Source organism: Ictidomys tridecemlineatus, chromosome 14 (assembly GCF_052094955.1).
Source record: "Ictidomys tridecemlineatus isolate mIctTri1 chromosome 14, mIctTri1.hap1, whole genome shotgun sequence".
NCBI lineage: Eukaryota > Metazoa > Chordata > Mammalia > Rodentia > Sciuridae > Ictidomys > Ictidomys tridecemlineatus.
In genome coordinates, this window is record NC_135490.1 from 24443937 (window position 1) to 24462147 (window position 18211).

At 35.6% G+C, this 18211-nt stretch overlaps 1 protein-coding gene across 4 annotated transcripts in view; it reads left to right on the forward strand.

Moving 5' to 3' along the window:
- Nucleotides 1–18211, forward strand: part of Galnt7 (polypeptide N-acetylgalactosaminyltransferase 7) — a 128883-nt gene that overhangs the window by 86595 nt on the left and 24077 nt on the right. For all 4 annotated transcript variants that reach the window (XM_078030988.1, XM_078030987.1, XM_078030989.1 and 1 more), the window contains exon 3: nucleotides 15906–16072. In XM_078030988.1, coding sequence (XP_077887114.1) covers nucleotides 15906–16072 — 167 coding nt within the window. The remainder of the gene's footprint in view (nucleotides 1–15905; nucleotides 16073–18211) is intronic.

An 18211-nucleotide genomic window follows, 5' to 3' on the forward strand; every position in this document is an offset into this window, starting at 1 on the left:
TTTAGGTTCCTCAACTTCTTCATAACTAGTTCTGGGAGCCTGCTAGGAATAATGAACATATCCTTGGGAATAAGTGCCCTGGGATTCCTTGTGGGTGCTCATGTTCCTTCCCTGTGTCTCCCTGCTGCTCATGCAGCCAGCACTCACTGTTTCCTTAGCCTCAGTCTGATGCCACTGATCGTCCTCACTAAAAGGACATATATATGTATAGTCAACCCATGTAACCAGTCTTGACATTGCTCAGCTGTGAAGTTCTCACCCCTGTCTTCTCTTACAGTACCTCAAGGTGGAAGACAGACCTTTCTCACCTGGTTGTCCTTGTTAGGACACTGAGGAAGAGCATCAGTGGAATGGCTGAGCTGGAGGCGTTCTCCAGAGCCATACTCAAAGGTCGCTGCCCCAGGGTTTGTGCACACTATTTAAGTTTGCCACAGAGACCATAAACTGTGTGGTCCAATGATGACGTAAACTATAGCTCCTGTTGCTATTTCAGAGCTGAGCATTTTAGCCATACAGAGACTGTGTGATAAGAAGAGAGGCTAAAGGAAAGGAAAGGTGGAGAAAATGTGGCATTACATCTAATGACCAAACAGCTATATCTCTCTAACTGTGAGGGTGCCAGGAAAATGGCTACCTCAGAGGAATTGGACATAAATACAAATAAAGCTTTTCAGTTAGCCCTGGGTCGGAGGAAGCCACAAGTGGTGCTGTTCTTTGTCATAGAAGCTACATAAAGCAAAGGGGTTTATATATATATACTTAGTTGTCTATGGACCTTTATTTATTTATATGTGGTGCTGAGGATCAAACCCAGTGCCTCTCACATGCTAGGCAAGCACTCTTCCAATGAGCTATAACCCCAGCCCAAGCAAAGGTTTTTACTAGCTCTCTTTGTAGCTTTCAGCCTTGTGGTTCAGACACGGTCATTTCTGGTTCTAGCCATGTTACTTTGCTGAGCCCCTTTTCTCCAGTCTACTGATTGGGCCTAAAATAAACCTGTGCAGTTCAACATGAAATCAGCGCAGAATGTGAAATCTATCCCAGGATGAGATTAAATGCAGCAACCTGGTTAAACCAGATAGTGTCTTAAAACCTTGCACACTCAGCAAACACTTATTGACTTAAATTGAGATGATTGGGAGAGGTGGATCTGATAGGAATTATGGGCATGATGAGCTACATCCATCCACTAGCCCTACCTTCATTTCTGGTTTCTGGCCTTCCACACTTCAGTATACCCCCAAAACAAGGATTATAGTTAGCAGTCATCCTTTCTCAATTACCTAGTTCCATTCTGTTAGGGAGTATACGTGAAAACTTTTGCAGGCCCAACCATTAATATGTTGATTGATTTCACTTTCATCCCCAAATAGAACAGAAATTAAAGATTATTTTCCTTGTCATGAATATATAATCATTAATGAATAAAATGGGTGGTGGCCTTTGATATAGCACAATGTTGAAAAAGAGTAGTCCCAGAAAAAATTTTGAAATCATGTCAACATGTATGTACCAAGGATAAAACCTATTTTGTCTAAAAGCAGAACTTCTGATGATTAGCTTTGCTAACATTTTTCTCTTGGAGATAATATTGAACAATGAGTTGTTATTATAGACTTAATTTTGGCCTTCAAGGGAGAACTAACTGATAAGAAGAACATTAAGGAAAAGTAATTAGGTCATCTTAGAGTTTCTAATCATTGAGGAAAAGAATACATGCTCTTCAAGGAATTGAAGTAGGGTTTGAGAAAATGATTAAATAAAAAATAAACTATAACCTCAATTTTATTTTGTCTACTCAAAATAAAGAGTATATAATGAAAAAGGGAATAATCTACCTAGGAGTTAGAATAATGAAGACAAAGAAAAACTGATCATTGTGCCTGCAGCTGTCCAACAGAGTGGGAGTCCGAGTTAGCCACTACAAATTTAGTCTTTCAGCAAGCCCAATTATAGAGGAGGATGTGTGGAACTTTCAAAACTGTAAGGCACCAGCCATCAAGACAAATTTTGTGTTGGCCAAATAATCTAACTAACAAATATTTGAAGACTAAGTGACATGAAAATTTGAGGATTTTTTTTCTCATTTCAAATTAATATTTTTATATCAGTTTTGAATTTGGTAAGCATATATACTTATCTTAAACTTAATGTTGTTCATCAATTAAAAATATTTTTAAGACCTATCAAATAAAACTATCTGGAGAGGCTGTCTCTAGTGCCTTTTTCTATAACTTCAGCAATGACCATAGAGAAGATTATTCTAATAATCTCATGTTTTAGGAGAAAATAGATTGACTAATTGAAAGTTGGTGAAAATCTCCTTAAGTTCAATTCTATGACTACGTGCACAAAATGAACTGAACTGAATTTTATAAAAATGTCAAGAATAGCATGTTACAGATTATTTGCCTACAAATAAATCTAATTAAGCTAAAAGAAGGGCAGGGAAGTGAGGGGTTAATTAGAAGGATATGGTGGTATCTCATAGAACCCAAGGTGACAAAGCACTTGTAATGACCATGAGAGACATGGAACCAGGGGATGAAAAGTTGAGAAGTAAAGTGACATGTTGGGACCCTCTAGAGTTTGTGGATTCACGTCTCCTCTTTCTTTGCTTCTCCAAGAACACCAGCTCCATGTCCAGCCCTTGCCTCACAGTGCACAAGCCTAATATAAACCAACAAGGAAGCTCAAAGTCCAGGGAAAGGAGCTCTGACTGGCCCAGTGGACAAGTGTTTCCTGCTAGTTCATTCTGCCAGTCCAAGGATGACATCATATGACCACTGCTTCTTAGGACAAGAAGACTCTTAAAGAAGGGGATCTAGGCCAGGTTCTGTGACGTGGCAGCTGTCAGAACAGCAGGAAACATTCCAGACATGCATACCAAGACAATAAAAAAAATTAAAATTCTGTTTAGAGTAAAATAACAAAAAAGTGAAGCATAGGTAAATTAATTATTAGGGCATTTTATGATTTTAACAGATGAGAAAAAACACATGTACAATGCTTTTTTCCTTCTTAGCAGGAGTGATCTCCATATTGAAAGTTTATAACCAATATCTTAAGACTGCATTAGATTTGTTGAGACTGCTTTGCTCTTAAGTGCCTCTTACAGCACCAGATATTGAGGGAGTTGCCAGGTGAGTTTAAGAGTTAAGTACTGCCAGTTATCAAGATGTATTAGGGAAATAGGAGAGATGTAAGCAAATATGAGATATCTTATTTTCCAAAGGGAAGAGAGAAAATTTGGTTCTAGAAACTTGACTTTGATGCACTGTAAAATCCTGGAGGAGATCACTTAGGTAGACTTACTCAGTAGCCCTCAGTAGAGGCTAACATGGGTCTATGAAAAGGAGTCAGACCAAACTCAGACCTGCATGTGAAAAAAGAGATGAGTTTATCGTAGTGGAACATGTGTGGTGCCCACTGCATCTTGATTTAGCATGATGTTTTAGTAAAGTCTTCAGATCCCAATGGACAAGAAAAAGAAATGTAGTTTGAATAGTAGTATGTTAGGTGAAATAGAGGGAGTGGTATCATCCAGGGATAACATGCTTTAAAACACAACATTTGACCTTCTCATATTTGCCCATATAAGTAGTAGATGAGATAGAAAATCATAGTAATCCAGTTTTCAACATAGAGAACTGGGAAGGATGGTTATTCATAACAAATAATAAACACCAAAGAGAGCAGAGCCTGCTGGGCAGTGTTGCACATCTGTAATCCCAGTGACTTTGGAAGCTGAGGCAGGAAGATTGCCAGTTTAGCAAGACTCTGTCTCCAAATGAAAAATAAAAAGGACTGGGGATATTGCTCAATGGTAATCCCCAGTACCAATGATAATAATTTTGAAAAGAAAACAGAGCTTGCTGGAGCAGACACCTAAACCAACAATATAAAATGCAGAAAGCATAAGCATGTTATTTTATGCTGAGTTAAATGGTAAAAATACAGAATGGGAAACATCAGGCATAGCAGGAATTTGGGGAGAAAAATTCTAAGTATATGTGAGCTGGAATGTGATATAGTTGCAAAAGAAGTGTGGTGCCAATGTAGTTTTAAATCATGGATATAGAAGAATATGCTGTATAGACTCAGGTTATAGTATTATCCCCTTATGTTTGCCAATCCACATCTCAATCATTATAGCAATCTTTTCTAGGACATACATTGATAAAATAGAGCATATCCATTGAGGTGTGATAAGGATATGTAATTTACAAATTTCTTTTGATGCCTAGGTTATTTATTTTGCTATTCTTAATGCGCTATAAGGAATAACATGTATCATAGTATACCAGATGCTGTGTCAAATGTATGTCAAGGCACTAACTTAGTTTCATTCCAATCAAAGTGTGTAGAAATCAAAAACTTAAGTAAAATTTACTTACCTCAGTCTGTTGCATTTGAGCAATTGTGTTTAGCAATGATAATTCTTCTTTTGTTGAAAATATATATTAATTTCTATTGTTGCATGCTGAGTTAAATTTTATATCTGCATTACTAATTTTTTCAACCATTGGGTGTCAGCACTGTTTTATGTAAATTATAAGCATTTTTCACTTCCTTTTATTATATAAATGAGCAAAAGTTTGTTTTTTTTTTTAAAGAGAGAGAGAATTTTAATATTTTTTAGTTTTCGGTAGACACAACATCTTTGTTTGTAGGTGGTGCTGAGGATCGAAGCTGGGCCGCACGCACGCACGCCAGGCGAGTGGGATACCGCTTGAGCCACATCCCCAGCCCCAAAGTTTTTTTTTAAAACAAAAATAGAAGTATACCTTTCCTCCACATCCTTGCCCGAATTTATTATTACTTTTTTCTTGATGATTGCCATTCTGATTGGAGTAAGACAAATCTCAGTATACTTTTGTTTTGCATTTCCTTGGTTGCTAATACTGTTGAACATTTTTCCTTTTTTTTTTTTTTTTTGGTCATTTGTATTTCTTCTTTTGAAAATTATCTGTTTAGTTGATTTACCCATTTATTGATTGGGTAAGTATAACCACTTTGGAAAGCAGTATGGAGATATCCCTCAAAAGACTAGGAATGGAATCATCATATAACCTGGCTATCCCATTCTTTTATATTTATCCAAAAGCTCTAAAAATCACCATACTGTAGTGATACAGGGACATCAGTGTGCAATTCACAATAGTTAAGTTTTGAAATCAGCCTAGGTGCCCATCAACAGACTAATGGGTAAAGAAAATGTGGTATGTATACACAACAGGGTTTTATTGCTAGTAAAAGGATGAAATGGAGAACATCATGCTAAGTGAAATAAACCAGACTCAGTCAAGGGCTGAATGTTTTTTCTCACATGTGTAGAGAGATTGGTGGGAGGGGTGTTCATGGGTTTTTGTTTGTTTGTTTGTTTGGTACTAGGGAGTGAATCCAAGGGCACTTAAGCACTGAGTCACATCACCAGCCCTTTTTTATATTTTATTTAGAAACAGGGTCTCACTGGGTTACTTAGGGCCTTGCTAAGTTGCTGAAGCTAGCTTTGAATTGGCAATCCTCCTGCATCAGCCTCCTCAGCTGCTGGAATTATAGGCATACACCACCGTGCCCAGTGTGGAGGGAATTTTTAAAAGGGGATCTCATGAAAATAGAAGGGAAACCAATGGAGTGGAAAAAGGTGATCAGAGGGAGAATGGGAGGACATTGGGAAGTACTAGGGAATACAATCTACCCAAATGTCCTATGTCCATGAATGAGTATACCACAATGAATTTGACTTATTATACAATTGTAATACACTAATTAATAATAATAATAAAGCAGGGATATTAGTAGAGCAGAGCAAGCAGATGTGGGGATGAAGGAGACGAGGGAAAAGGAAGGTACTAGGGGATGAGATCAAATTATGTGCATGTGTGAATATAGCACAATGAACCCCATTGTCATGTATGATTATAATGTACCAATAAAAATATTTTTAAAATAATAATCAAAGTAGATAGTTTAAAAGTCAGTGCTTCCCAAATTGAGGATTTATTTCCTGTGCCTCAAAAATCTTCCCTTTTAGATTTAGACTGCTTGAAGAATTAAGGAAACAAATCCCAGATGACTCTTTTTATTGAGATTCTCAGTGAATGATCTAGAAGTTAAGATACAACCTTTAAAAGGGGGCAATATGAATAACTTACACACACACAAGTGTATGGATGCACACTTTACTGAAGACTGATGGTAACATATATGGATTGCAGGGATTTGCAGCCTAAACATGTTACATTTTTTGTAGTCTGTGGAATTAGATACTATTTATTAATAAGGTCCAAATATACCAAGGCTTTATATCAAACTACAAATGTTAAAAACATAGCAGATACAGAGAGAATGCAAGAAAATTCTTCATAGATCCTTCATTTTTTATTTTGAAATCTACTGATATAACTTACAGAAAAGTCACTGTGAAAATTCTTTCCCGGGAGCTGGGTCATAGCCCAGCGTTAGAGCACTTGCCTCGCACATGTGAGGCAGAGTTCAAACTTCAGCACCACATAAAAATAAATAAAGATATATATTTTTTTAATTTTCCCATCTTTTTTTCTGATACTAAGCACCTGGCCCACATAGCTCCATGAAAATATTCTATAATGTTACCCCAAGAATAACTCTATAGCTTTAATCACTTCAAGCCTGTAATCTGAATGTGAATATTTGCAATCAGAGCAGTTTTGCAACACAGGTGAACTACTACTATCCTGGAGGATTTAAAAGCTTTTCTGGAAAATGAGATGCTGGATAGCAGAAGTTAGTCAAAAATGTGTAACAAGACTTGTCCACTTAGAAATGGCATTCTCTTTTTAGTTAGCCTTCCTTATTAGAACTTACAGCAGCCCTTCCCACCTTATCCACAGGGGATATGTTCTAAGACTGCAAATGGGTGCCAGAAAATGCATAGAGTATCAAACGCTGTAAATACTGTTTTTTAAAAATTTATTTCTCCAAGTTTTGGAGCCTGATCAGTCCCAAGTTTGAGGCTTAGGTATCTGGCGAGAGCCTCCTTGCTGTAGCCTCCCATGGTTGAAGGTAGAATTTTTATATATATGTATATATGACAGCGGAATGTATTATAATTCTTATTACACATATATAACACAATTTTTCATGTCTTTGGTTGTATACTAAGTGTATTCACACCAATTTTTGTCTTCATAAGGGAACAAATCCCAAATGACTCTTTTTATTGAGATTTCTCAGTGAATGATCTAGAAGTTAAGATTCAACCTTTAAAAGGGGGCAATATGAATAACTTTGGATAATAATGATCATCACATTCCACCATCATTTATAACCCCATACCCTCTCCCTTCCCCTCCAACCTCTCTGCCCTATCTAGAGTTCATCTATTCCTACCATGGTCCCCCCTCCCTATCCCACTATGAATCAGCCTGCTTATATCAAAGAAAACATTTAACATTTGTTTTTTGGGGGATTGACTAACTTCACTTAGCATTATCTTCTCTAACTCCATCCGTTTATCTGTAAATGTCATTATTTTATCCTCTTTTATGCTGAGTAATATTCCATCGTGTATATATGCCACATTTTTTTTTTATCCATTTGTCTATTGAAGGGCATCTAGGTTGGTTCCACAGTTTAGCTATTGTGAATTGTGCTGCTCTAAACATTGATGTGGCTGTGTCCCTATAGTACGCCATTTTTAAGTCCTTTGGGTATAGACCAAGGAGACGGGTAGCTGGGTCAAATGGTGGTTCCATTTCCAATTTTCCAAGTAATCTCCATACTGCTTTCCATATTGGCCGCACCAAGTTGCAGTCCCACCAGCAGCGTATGAGTGTGCCTTTTCCCCCACAACCTTGCCAACATTTATTGTTGTTTGTCTTTATAATAGCTGCCATTCTGACTGGAGTGAGATGAATTCTTAAAAGAGTGGATTTGACTTGTATTTCTCTAATTGCTAGTGATGATGAACTTTTTTTTATATATTTGTTGATTGATTGTATATCATCTTCTTAGAAGTATTTGTTCAGGTCCTTGGCCTATTTATTGATTGGGTTATTTGATTTTTTGGTGCTTAGCTTTTTGAGTTCTTTTTATACCCTAGTGATTAGTGCTCTATCTGATGTGTGAGGGGTAAAGATTTGCTCCCAAGATGTAGACTCACCTCACAGATTGTTTCTTTTGCTGAGAAGAAACTTTCTAGTTTGAGTCCATCCCATTTATTGATTGTTGATTTTAATTCTTGTGACACAGGAGTGTTATTAAGGAAGCTGGGGCCTAATCCCACATGATGGAGATTAGGGCCTACTTTTTCTTCTATTAGAAACAGCATCTCTGGTTTTATTCCTAAGTCCTTGATCTATTTTGAGTTGAATTTTATGCATGGTGAGAGATAGGGGTTTGATTTCATTTTGTTGCATATGGATTTCCAGTTTTCCCAGCACCATTTGTTGAAGAGGCTATCTTTTCTCCAGTGCATGTTCTTGGCACCTTTATCTAATATAAGATAATTGTCATTTTGTGGGTTAGTTTCTGTTTCCTCTATTCTGTACCATTGATCTACCAGTCTGTTTTGGTGCCAATACCATGATGTTTTTGTTACTGTTGCTCTGTAGTATAGTTTAAGTTCTGGTATAGTGAAGCCACCTGCTTCACTCTTCCTGCTAAGGATTGCTTTAGCTATTCTGGGTCTCTTATTTTTCCAGATGAATTTCATGATTGCTTTTTCTATTTATATGAGGAATGTCATTGGGATTTTGATCAGAATCACATTAAATCTGTATATTGCTTGTGTAAGTATGGTCATTTTGATAATATTAGTTCTTCCTATCCAAGAGCAAGGTAGATCTTTCCGTCTTCTAAGGACTTCTTTGACTTCTTTCTTTAGGGTTTTGTAATTTTCATTATATAGATCTTTCACCTCTTTTGTTGAGTGATTCCCAAGTATTTTATTTTATTTTATTTTATTTTTGAGGCTATTATAAATGGGGTAGTTTTCTTCATTTCCATTTCTGAGGATTTATCACTAATTTACAGAAATGCCTTTGATTTATGGGTGTTGATTTTATATCCTGCTACTTTGCTGAATTCATTTACTAGTTCTAGAAGTTTTCTGGTGGAACTATTAGGGTCTGCTAGTTTAGAATCATATCATCAGCAAATAGTGCCAATTTGAGTTCTTCTTTTCCTATATGTATCCCTTTAATTTCTTTCACCTGTCTGATAGCTCTGGCCAGTGTTTTAAGAACTGGGTTAAATAGAAGTGGTGAAAGAGGGCATCCCTGCCTTGTTCCAGTTTTTAGAGGGAATGCCTTCAATTTTTCTCCATGTTGGCCTGGGGCTTAGCATAGGTAGCCTTTATGATGTTGAGATATGTCCCTAATTTTTCTAGTGTTTTGAACATAAAAGGATGCTGTATTTTGTCAAATGCTTTTTCTGAGTCTATTGAGATGATCATATGATTCTTATCTTTAAGTCTATTGATGTGTTGAATTAAATTTATTGATTTCTGTATGTTGAACCAACCTTGCATCCCTTGGGTGAATCCCACTTGATCATGGTACACCATCTTTTTGATATGTTTCTGTATTCGATTTGCCAGAATTTTATTGAGAATTTTTGCATAGGTTCATTAGAGATATTAGTCTGAAGTTTGTGTTTTTTTTGGCGGAGGGGGGGGGTGTTTTTGCCTGGTTTTGGAATCAGGGTGATATTGGCTTCATAGAATGAGTTTGAAAGTGCTGCCTCTTTTTCTATTTCCTGAAATAAATGGAAGAGCATTGGTATTAGTTCTTCTTTAAAGGTCTTGTAGAACTTGGCTGTGTATTCATCTGGTCCTAGGCTTTTCTTGGTTGGTAGACTTTTGATGGCATCTCTGTTTCATCACTTGAAATTGATCTTTTTAAATTGTGTATATCATCCTGATTCAAATTTTGCAAATTATATGACTCTAGAAATTTGTTGATGCCTTCAATATTTTCTATTTATTGGAGTACAAGTTTTCAAAATAATTTCTAATTATCTTCTGTATTTCTGTAGTGTCTGTTGTGATATTTCCTTTTTCATCATTTATGTCAGTGATTTGAGTTTTCTCTCTCTTTCTCTTCATTAGCATGGCTAAGGGTCTGTCAATTTTATTTATTTTTTTCAAAGAACCAACTCTTTGTCTTGTCAATTTTTTTAATTGTTTCTTTTGTTTCAATTTCATTGATTTCAGCTCTGATTTTAATTATTTCCTGTCTTCTGCTGCTTTTGGTGTTTATTTGTTCTTTTTTTTCTAGGGCTTTGAGATGTAATGTTAAATCATTTATTTGTTGACTTTTTCTTTTAAGGAATGAACTCCATGCAATGAACTTTCCTCTTAGAACTGCTTTCATAGTGTCCCATGTTTCATAGTTGATATGTTGTATCTGTGTTCTCTTTAACCACTAAAAATTTTTTAATCTCCTCTTTGTTGTCTTCTGCAACCCATTATTCATTCAGCAGCATATTATTTAGTCTCCAGGTGATGGAGTGGATTTTATTTCTTATTTTATCATTGATGTTTAATTTCATTCCATTATGATCTGATAGAATTCAGGGTGGTATCTCTACTTTTTTTTATATTTGCTAAGGATTGCTTTGTGGCATTGTATATGTTCTGTTTTAGAGAAGGATCTATGTGCTGCTGAGAAGAAAGTGTATTCTCGTTAAAGGATGAAATATTCTATATATGTCAGTTAAGTCTAAGTTATTGTTTGTATTATTGAGTTCTATAGTTTCTTTGTTCAGCTTTTGTTTGGAAGATCTATCTAGTGATAAAAGGTGTGTGTTAAGTTCACCCAAAATTATTGTGTTTTGGTCTTTTTGACTGTTGAATTTGAAAAGAGTTTGTTTGATGAACGTAGATGCTCCATTGTTTGGGGCATAAATAATTATTAAGTCTTGTTGTTGGTGTATGGTTCCCTTCAGCAGTATGTAGTGTCCTTCTTTATCCTTTTTGATTGACTTTAGTTTGAAGTCTACTTTATTTGATATGAGGATGGAAACCCCTGCTTGCTTCCGCAGTCCATGTGAGTGGTATGATTTTTCCCAACCCTTCACCTTCAGTCTATGGATATCTTTTTCTACAAAGTGAGTCTTTAGAGGCAGCATATTGTTGGATCTTTTTTTTTTTTTAAATCCAATCTGCTAGTCTATGTCTTTTGATTGGTGAGTTTAGGCCATTAGCATTCAGGGTGATAATTGAGACATGATTTGTATTCATAGCCATTTTTGTTTATTTTTGTATTTTATATGACTTGGTTTCACCTCTGATTAGATTTTCCTTTAGTGTAATCCCTCTCTCTGCTGATTTTCATCACTGTTTTTCTTTTTCTCTTCTTGGAATACTTTGCTAAGGATGTTCTGTAGTGCAGGCTTTCTAGTTGTAAACTCTTTTAACTTTTGTTTATCATTGTAAGTTTTTATTTCATCCTCAAGTCTAAAGCTTAGTTTTGCTGGATATAAGATTCTCAGTTGACATCCATTTTCTTTCAGAATTTGGTGTATGTTGTTCCACAATCTCCTGGCTTTGAGGGTCTGGGTTGAAAAATCTGAGATACAAATTGGTCTCTCCCTATATGTGACCTGGTTCCTCTCTTTTGTGGCTTTTAAGATTCTATCCTTATTCTGTATGTTAGGTATTTTCATTATAATGTGCCTTGATATACATCTGTTGTAATTTTGTGCATTTGGTGTCCTGTAAGCCTCTTGTATTTGGTTTTTCAATTCATTCTTCATGCTTGGGAAATTATCTCATTGAAGAAATTGTGCATTCCTGTGGTTTGAAACTCTGTGCCTTCCTCTATCCCAATAACTCTTAGATTTGGTCTTTTGATGCAGTCCTAGAATTCTTGGATGTTCTGTTCTGGTTTCTAACTATCTTCACTGTGTGATCAACTTTATTTTTCAGATTGTATACTTTGTCTTCATTGTCTGATGTTCTTTCTTCCAAGTGATCTAGTCTGTTGGTTATGCTTTCATTGAGTTTTTTATTTGATTTATTGTATCCTTTATTTTAAGGATTTCTGACCTTTTTTTTTTTTTTCAGAGTCTCTCTCTCTTGAAGTAATCTTTTGCTACCCGTATTTGCTCTCTTATCTCATTGTTGGAGTGATCCATTTTGGCCTGTATTTACTCATTTAGGTCATTTTTTAATTCACAGATCATTTTAATTATGAACCTTCTGAACTTTTTCTCTGACATTTCATCAACTTTGCTGTCCGTGGGTTCTATTATTATAGTATCCTGATTTGTTTGGGGCACTTTCCTTCCTTGTTTTTTCTATGTGTCTTACTTTCTTGCAGTGTGGATCTGAGATATTATAGTTTCTTCCCTATATCCTTGTAGTACCCATGTAGTACACTTTGATGTTGGGCTTCCAGACCCTGCTGGTGTCCCTCAATGAATGCTACTGCATCCTGGACCTGAGTCCTGCGCAAGTTGGAGTGGATGGATCTGGGCCGCTGGGCTTGACCTCCCTTGGTAGTCTGCTGGCTGGAAGGGGCTAGGCTCTGGCGGGTGTCTGCCATGCAGGGGTTGGGGGGATCAGGTCTACTGAGAGTCTGGGTCCTGCGTGGGCTATTTGGATGGGCAGTCTGGGCTAGATCTCTGGAAGGTAGAATTTGAACAAGAGAAAACAAGAGGGAGGAGGCCCCAAGCTTCCTTTTCAGGAAGCCATTGCCATGATAATAGCATTAATGTATACACTTTGCTCTCAAAGCCTAACCACCTCTCCTTAGGCCCCACTTCCCATCATTGTTGCCTTAGGGATAAGTTTCTAATATGTTAGCTTTGGGAACACATTCTAACCATAGTAACTTAAGGTTATCACTTTCCTAAGCTTAGGGCCAGTGGTCCCTTTCACAGTAGCCCCACTCTGGTGACTCATCCCCACTTTCTTACTTGTGTATTTCTGTGACATTTCATAAACTTTGCTGTCCATGGGTTCTATTATTATATGGGTTCTATTATTATATTATAATAATATTATATTATAATATAATATATAATGTTATATTATAATATTTGAGGCCAGACCTTGGCCTCAAACTTCTACCCCATGTATTCACTGCATGTCATCTTACACCTTACCACTGCATCTCCTAACAGGCTGCTGGCTCTTAACTCTTAACTAATTGTCATATTCCCCACTGGAAGCTCATGGAAGCTTCTGAGCTCTATCATGTCACTCTACAGCCAAGAGAAATTACAGGGGGAAAAAAAAAAGAGGTGGGAAGGGAGAATGCAATGTAGCCTCCCACATTAGATGGTCTCCTCCTGAAGCTTAGAAATGGAGGCCAGGCAAAAGTCTCTTCCTTCATCTGCTTTTGTTATGTTCTGTTATTTTGGTCCTTCCAGATTTTTCTACTAAAAGAGCTTCTACTAACCTTTCATGTGGAAGAGGAATAGCCCCCTTCTCCATGGAATGTGGAACCATCTGGACTTACTTGTTCTCAAGGGTACTTTAAATAGAAAAATTATGCATTGAGTAGACATTATTGAGAGAAGAAAATACATCAAAAGGCATTTCAAAATAACTATCTCCAAAGCAATTCAGTAAATTATTATGGATCAGCTTCTATGTGTTAGGAGCCAGGAACAAGGTGGTGAGCACAACAGAAGACATTCCTACCCTTAATGAACTTACAATCTTGAACATTTTATAGGAAATATTGCCATATCTCAATAGCATGGAGATATATACATAAGATTGATCATTTCAACAGTTGTTGAAGACTCAATTGATACATTCATTGATCAGGAAATGATTAAATAGATTATGTAATAGTTATACTATGGAACATTATACAGTTATTAAAAAGAATTAGAGTTCTACTGTTTTTTTTTTTTAATCTCCATTTTGCCAGTTGGTAATTGGCCAGGCATGATGGCTCATGGCATAGACCAAGCTACTTGGGAGGCTGAGGCAGAATGATTGCTTTTCTTATAAGGTGGAAAACCTATTTTTGCAAGCCCCAAATTAGGGCCTATAATATAATATGAAAATACACTAAGGATAATTAAGCAGAATATTTTAAAATCTCAAGTGTCTCAAGTCCTATAGTACACCTGTTTTCTCTACTCATTGTGAACAATTTCTAAATCATAATATGAATTGCATTAAAACTGGAGAAATTAGTTTTTTAGTGGTAGTAGATACCAATTCTAATGAATTAATATTTTATAATCTACATCAGATTTAATTAAAATGTAGTTTATGGTATTTTTGAGAAAATAACTCTTTACCTGTGTATTTTCAGTGGAAGATGCCAAGCATGCAAAATATTTTTCACTGGATCGCTGAATAAATAATTACCATAAAAAAAGAATTAGATGTGTCTGTACATGCTCATATAAAAGAAGAATCTATACCTAATCATCTGAATATATGTCATGTACACATGCAGACATGTCTTCATGAATAGAAACTTAGAAAAATACAAGCAACTATTAATGATGATTTCCTCTAGAAGATGAAATCTGACATGCCTGGAGAGAGGTAGAAAGGGAATTTTCATCATTATAAAGTTCTGTATCAGTTTTGTATGACAAGCTGTGTGTTACTTTTGTTGTTTTTAAAACAAAGAATATAAAAAAGTGAGAAAAATAAATAACCAGAGTTGCTACTGGCACACAATCTAGTCTACATGTTTAGAGAATTATTATTTCTAAATGCAATAGACAAGAAGAAGTGGATAAAATGAGCAACATATTGTTCCAGCTCTCTTGTCTCCTGTCCTTTGCAAGAGTACAAGGCCTTTGGGAGGTTTCCACATGGAGTGTCCAAAGATAGTAAAGAAGCGTCCTCTCTCTTGTCTTCAACATACCCACTTCCCACCCTCCTTTAGTTTGTTTTCAATGCCTTTCCATTTCCCTTTCAAATTTCCTATCTTGCTTGTTTCCTTGAGTTACCTTAGAAATTAGCAGTCCTTCCCAGCTAGTTCTGCCACTTTCAGCCCAGTGGTTAGAATAAGAGGAAGAAAAATGTTGCCTGAGCCTCCATCCAGATCACAGTTTGTTTTGGGGGATTACCATCCCTACCTACCTAAAATTAGATGTTCCTTGCTCTGCCTACATTAGTTGTTCTCCAGAAGTACTTATCACATCTTCTTACAAAACTTGCATTTTTCCATTACTATATTTTTGAACTTGTTATTCTGAAAGAGCATTTGTCTTCTCTTTACTTGAGGTTGTACTTGAATCCCCTCTTTTAGAATCATACTCTTGACCCTCCCCTGGCATCCTGAGTCTCCTTTGGGCTGGGCCCTGTCTTGTGCTTCATCTAGTTAGGAGGAAAACTTTATTCTTGCTCCAGTTTTTCAAGTAGTTTTGTATAGAATAACTAAAGATTCTTCTTAGCCAGTCAACAAAGTCTAAACAACATTAGACTTTGTTTATTCATTCAAGATTAAGTTTTTAATGCCTGCTGTATGCTTTGGTTCTGCCTGTTGAATTTTTTTTTCTGAGTTACTTATCCATATTGGAGAGGACAGCTTTTAAACACAGTAATAGAGTTGTTTCTTCACAAGAAGTGAAGTAAACATCTTGAACCAAAAGCTCAAGTTTCAAAAAGGAAAATAAACTAATATCTATGTCAGAGAAAACAACAACCTGATACCCGTTAGTAGTATCTTACACATTCTTAGCAGAAATTTATAAATTAGTTCTTTTTACCCCACCATGTACTGGTTGTGAATTAGCTTTATCTAGGAATAACTTTATCTCATGGCTGTCTCTTCTATCTTGTGTTTCTGCTAAAATATGAAAGACTGTATTTCATTCACTTTCTTTATTTAAATCAATAAAACTTTATCCAATTAGAAAAATACAATCATAGTAAGTTTGGAGCCAAGCATTATAAATTACCTCTAAATAAATATGATGAAATTTTCTTTTTGCAGATGCAAGTATTGGCATTATGATGAAAACCTGCTTACTTCAAGTGTTGTCATTGTCTTCCATAATGAAGGATGGTCAACCCTCATGAGAACAGTCCACAGTGTAATCAAAAGGACTCCAAGGAAATATTTAGCAGAGATTGTGTTAATTGATGATTTCAGTAATAAAGGTAATGGCTATCAAGTTGACAGTTTGTCTTTAAAACGAGTTAATTATGAGTAATTGCAAATTTAAAATTGTTACTGCCGACAGTATTTATTATCAGCAAGTGACACTGTGCCAAGCATTGTATATGAATTATTTTGTTAATCCTAACAGTAATTTTTAGAATAAATATTGTCATTATCTCCATTTTACATACCAAAGGCTCGGAAATGTCAAGTAACTTGCTAACAGTCACAAAGACAGTAATTAAAAGTTGGATGCAAAGCCACGAGCTCATAAGTTTGTGTCTTCAGTCACTATCTTAACACTATACCAGTTCTTTAGGGCTTGGAGTTTGCAAAATTTTAGTCATGGAAGTTTGAAAGACTGAAAAAATGCAATCACATGTCTATTGCAAGGCCACCCAAAGGGCCGTCCACAGTTTTCACATTGAAATCCATATACCTATTGCATAGCCTATACTTTATATTTGAATGATGAGGGAAATATTAATTTTGACCAGAAACTATGAACTATTTTTATTTATTATAGTATATTTTAAAGCTTATTTTGTTCCATATTTAGTTTAGAATAGTAAACAAAAAGAAATTATGCTTTTTATTCTTTTTAAGGAGGCAGCTATTTTAGCATTTAGGAAGGTCTTGGTTAGTCTTGGCTCAATTTGGCAAGAGAATGATTGAGCAGTGATCTTCCAGATAAGTGATTTTTTTTTTTAAAGGAGAGAGAGAGAGAGAATTTTTTTTTTTATAGATGGACACTACACAATGCCTTTATTTTTTTAATGTGGTGCTGAGAATTGAACCTGGGTCCCACCTGTGCTAAGGGAGCGCTCTACTGCTGAGCCACAACCCCAGCCCCAGTGATTTTTTAAATTATATATTTTCTTTAAATGTATTACTGTTAGTTGAATGTCTTAATGACATGAAGTGAAAATACAAATAATGCTGTAACTCAGAATCTAAGTCAACATGTAAATAAAAATAGAATTTTGCTGCTGCAACCCACATCTGGATTTTTTTTTTCTTGTCACAAAATAGAATTGAAACTTTTGAAAATTGACCGGAGAGCTCAGACTACTCAATAACAACAGGATGTTTTCATTCTGACAAATAAATTTTGCAGAAAATTGTTCTGTATAAGAGTGGTATCATTGAATGTAGACAGAACATAGGTAGCATGAAAATATCTTTCTAAATGACTTTAGAAAAGCTTCCTTCCACCACTTAATTTAAACTCTTGTAATCTGGATAAACTCATACTGTTTTTGCAGAGACATGACTATAATCGTGATCTGCATACATGTTAGCATTAGGAGAAATAGAAATAAGACTTACTTCCTTTTCCCTTTAACTTGGTGTAGTGAATCACTTTTTTCAACCAATCCTATTTAATCACACTAGAGAAATGAATAGTTTTAAATTTTATAATCATATCAAATGCATTTAGATTTTTTTCATTTCTTTTGCTATTGGGGATTGAACCCAGGGACACTCTACCATTGAATCATATCTCTACTCTTTTTTATTTTAATTTTGAGACAGGGTCTTGCTAAGTTGCTGAGGGTCTCAATAACTTGCCAAGGCTAGCATGGATTGTAATTCTACTGCCTTTGCCTCTGGAGTTGCTGAGATTATAGATATGTTATCTTTGTTGCAATTTTCTATAACAGGAATGTTTACATCAAAAATATTATTCTTATTCCAAGACAAATATTTGAACATATGTTTTATGGTGATACTGTTGGTACCAATAATATTATAAGTATAGAAAAACCTAAACCACAAAACTACTCTGAGAAATCGCCTTTGATTGTACTGATTTTAAGAACCCCTATATTATTAACATAAGAAAAATTTTAATATGTCCTTAAAAATGTAAAGGCTTACTAAAAAGTTATTACCATCCTGAAATAACTACTTGATCCTGAAAATCAGAACAGAATTTTGGGCTTAAGATTTTTGTGCCTTTTACTTTCACCTTTTTGTGATCAGTACTTCTGTTGCTATAGATCTCTTATGTTCAGTCTCATGTATCACAATTTGAAGGCAGTCATGCAGGGACTGCTCATAGTATGCAAAGCCTTTTAGGTTCTCCTTGAACAGAGGTACGGAAAATCTGTCATTAGTTTTCCCAAACTCACAAT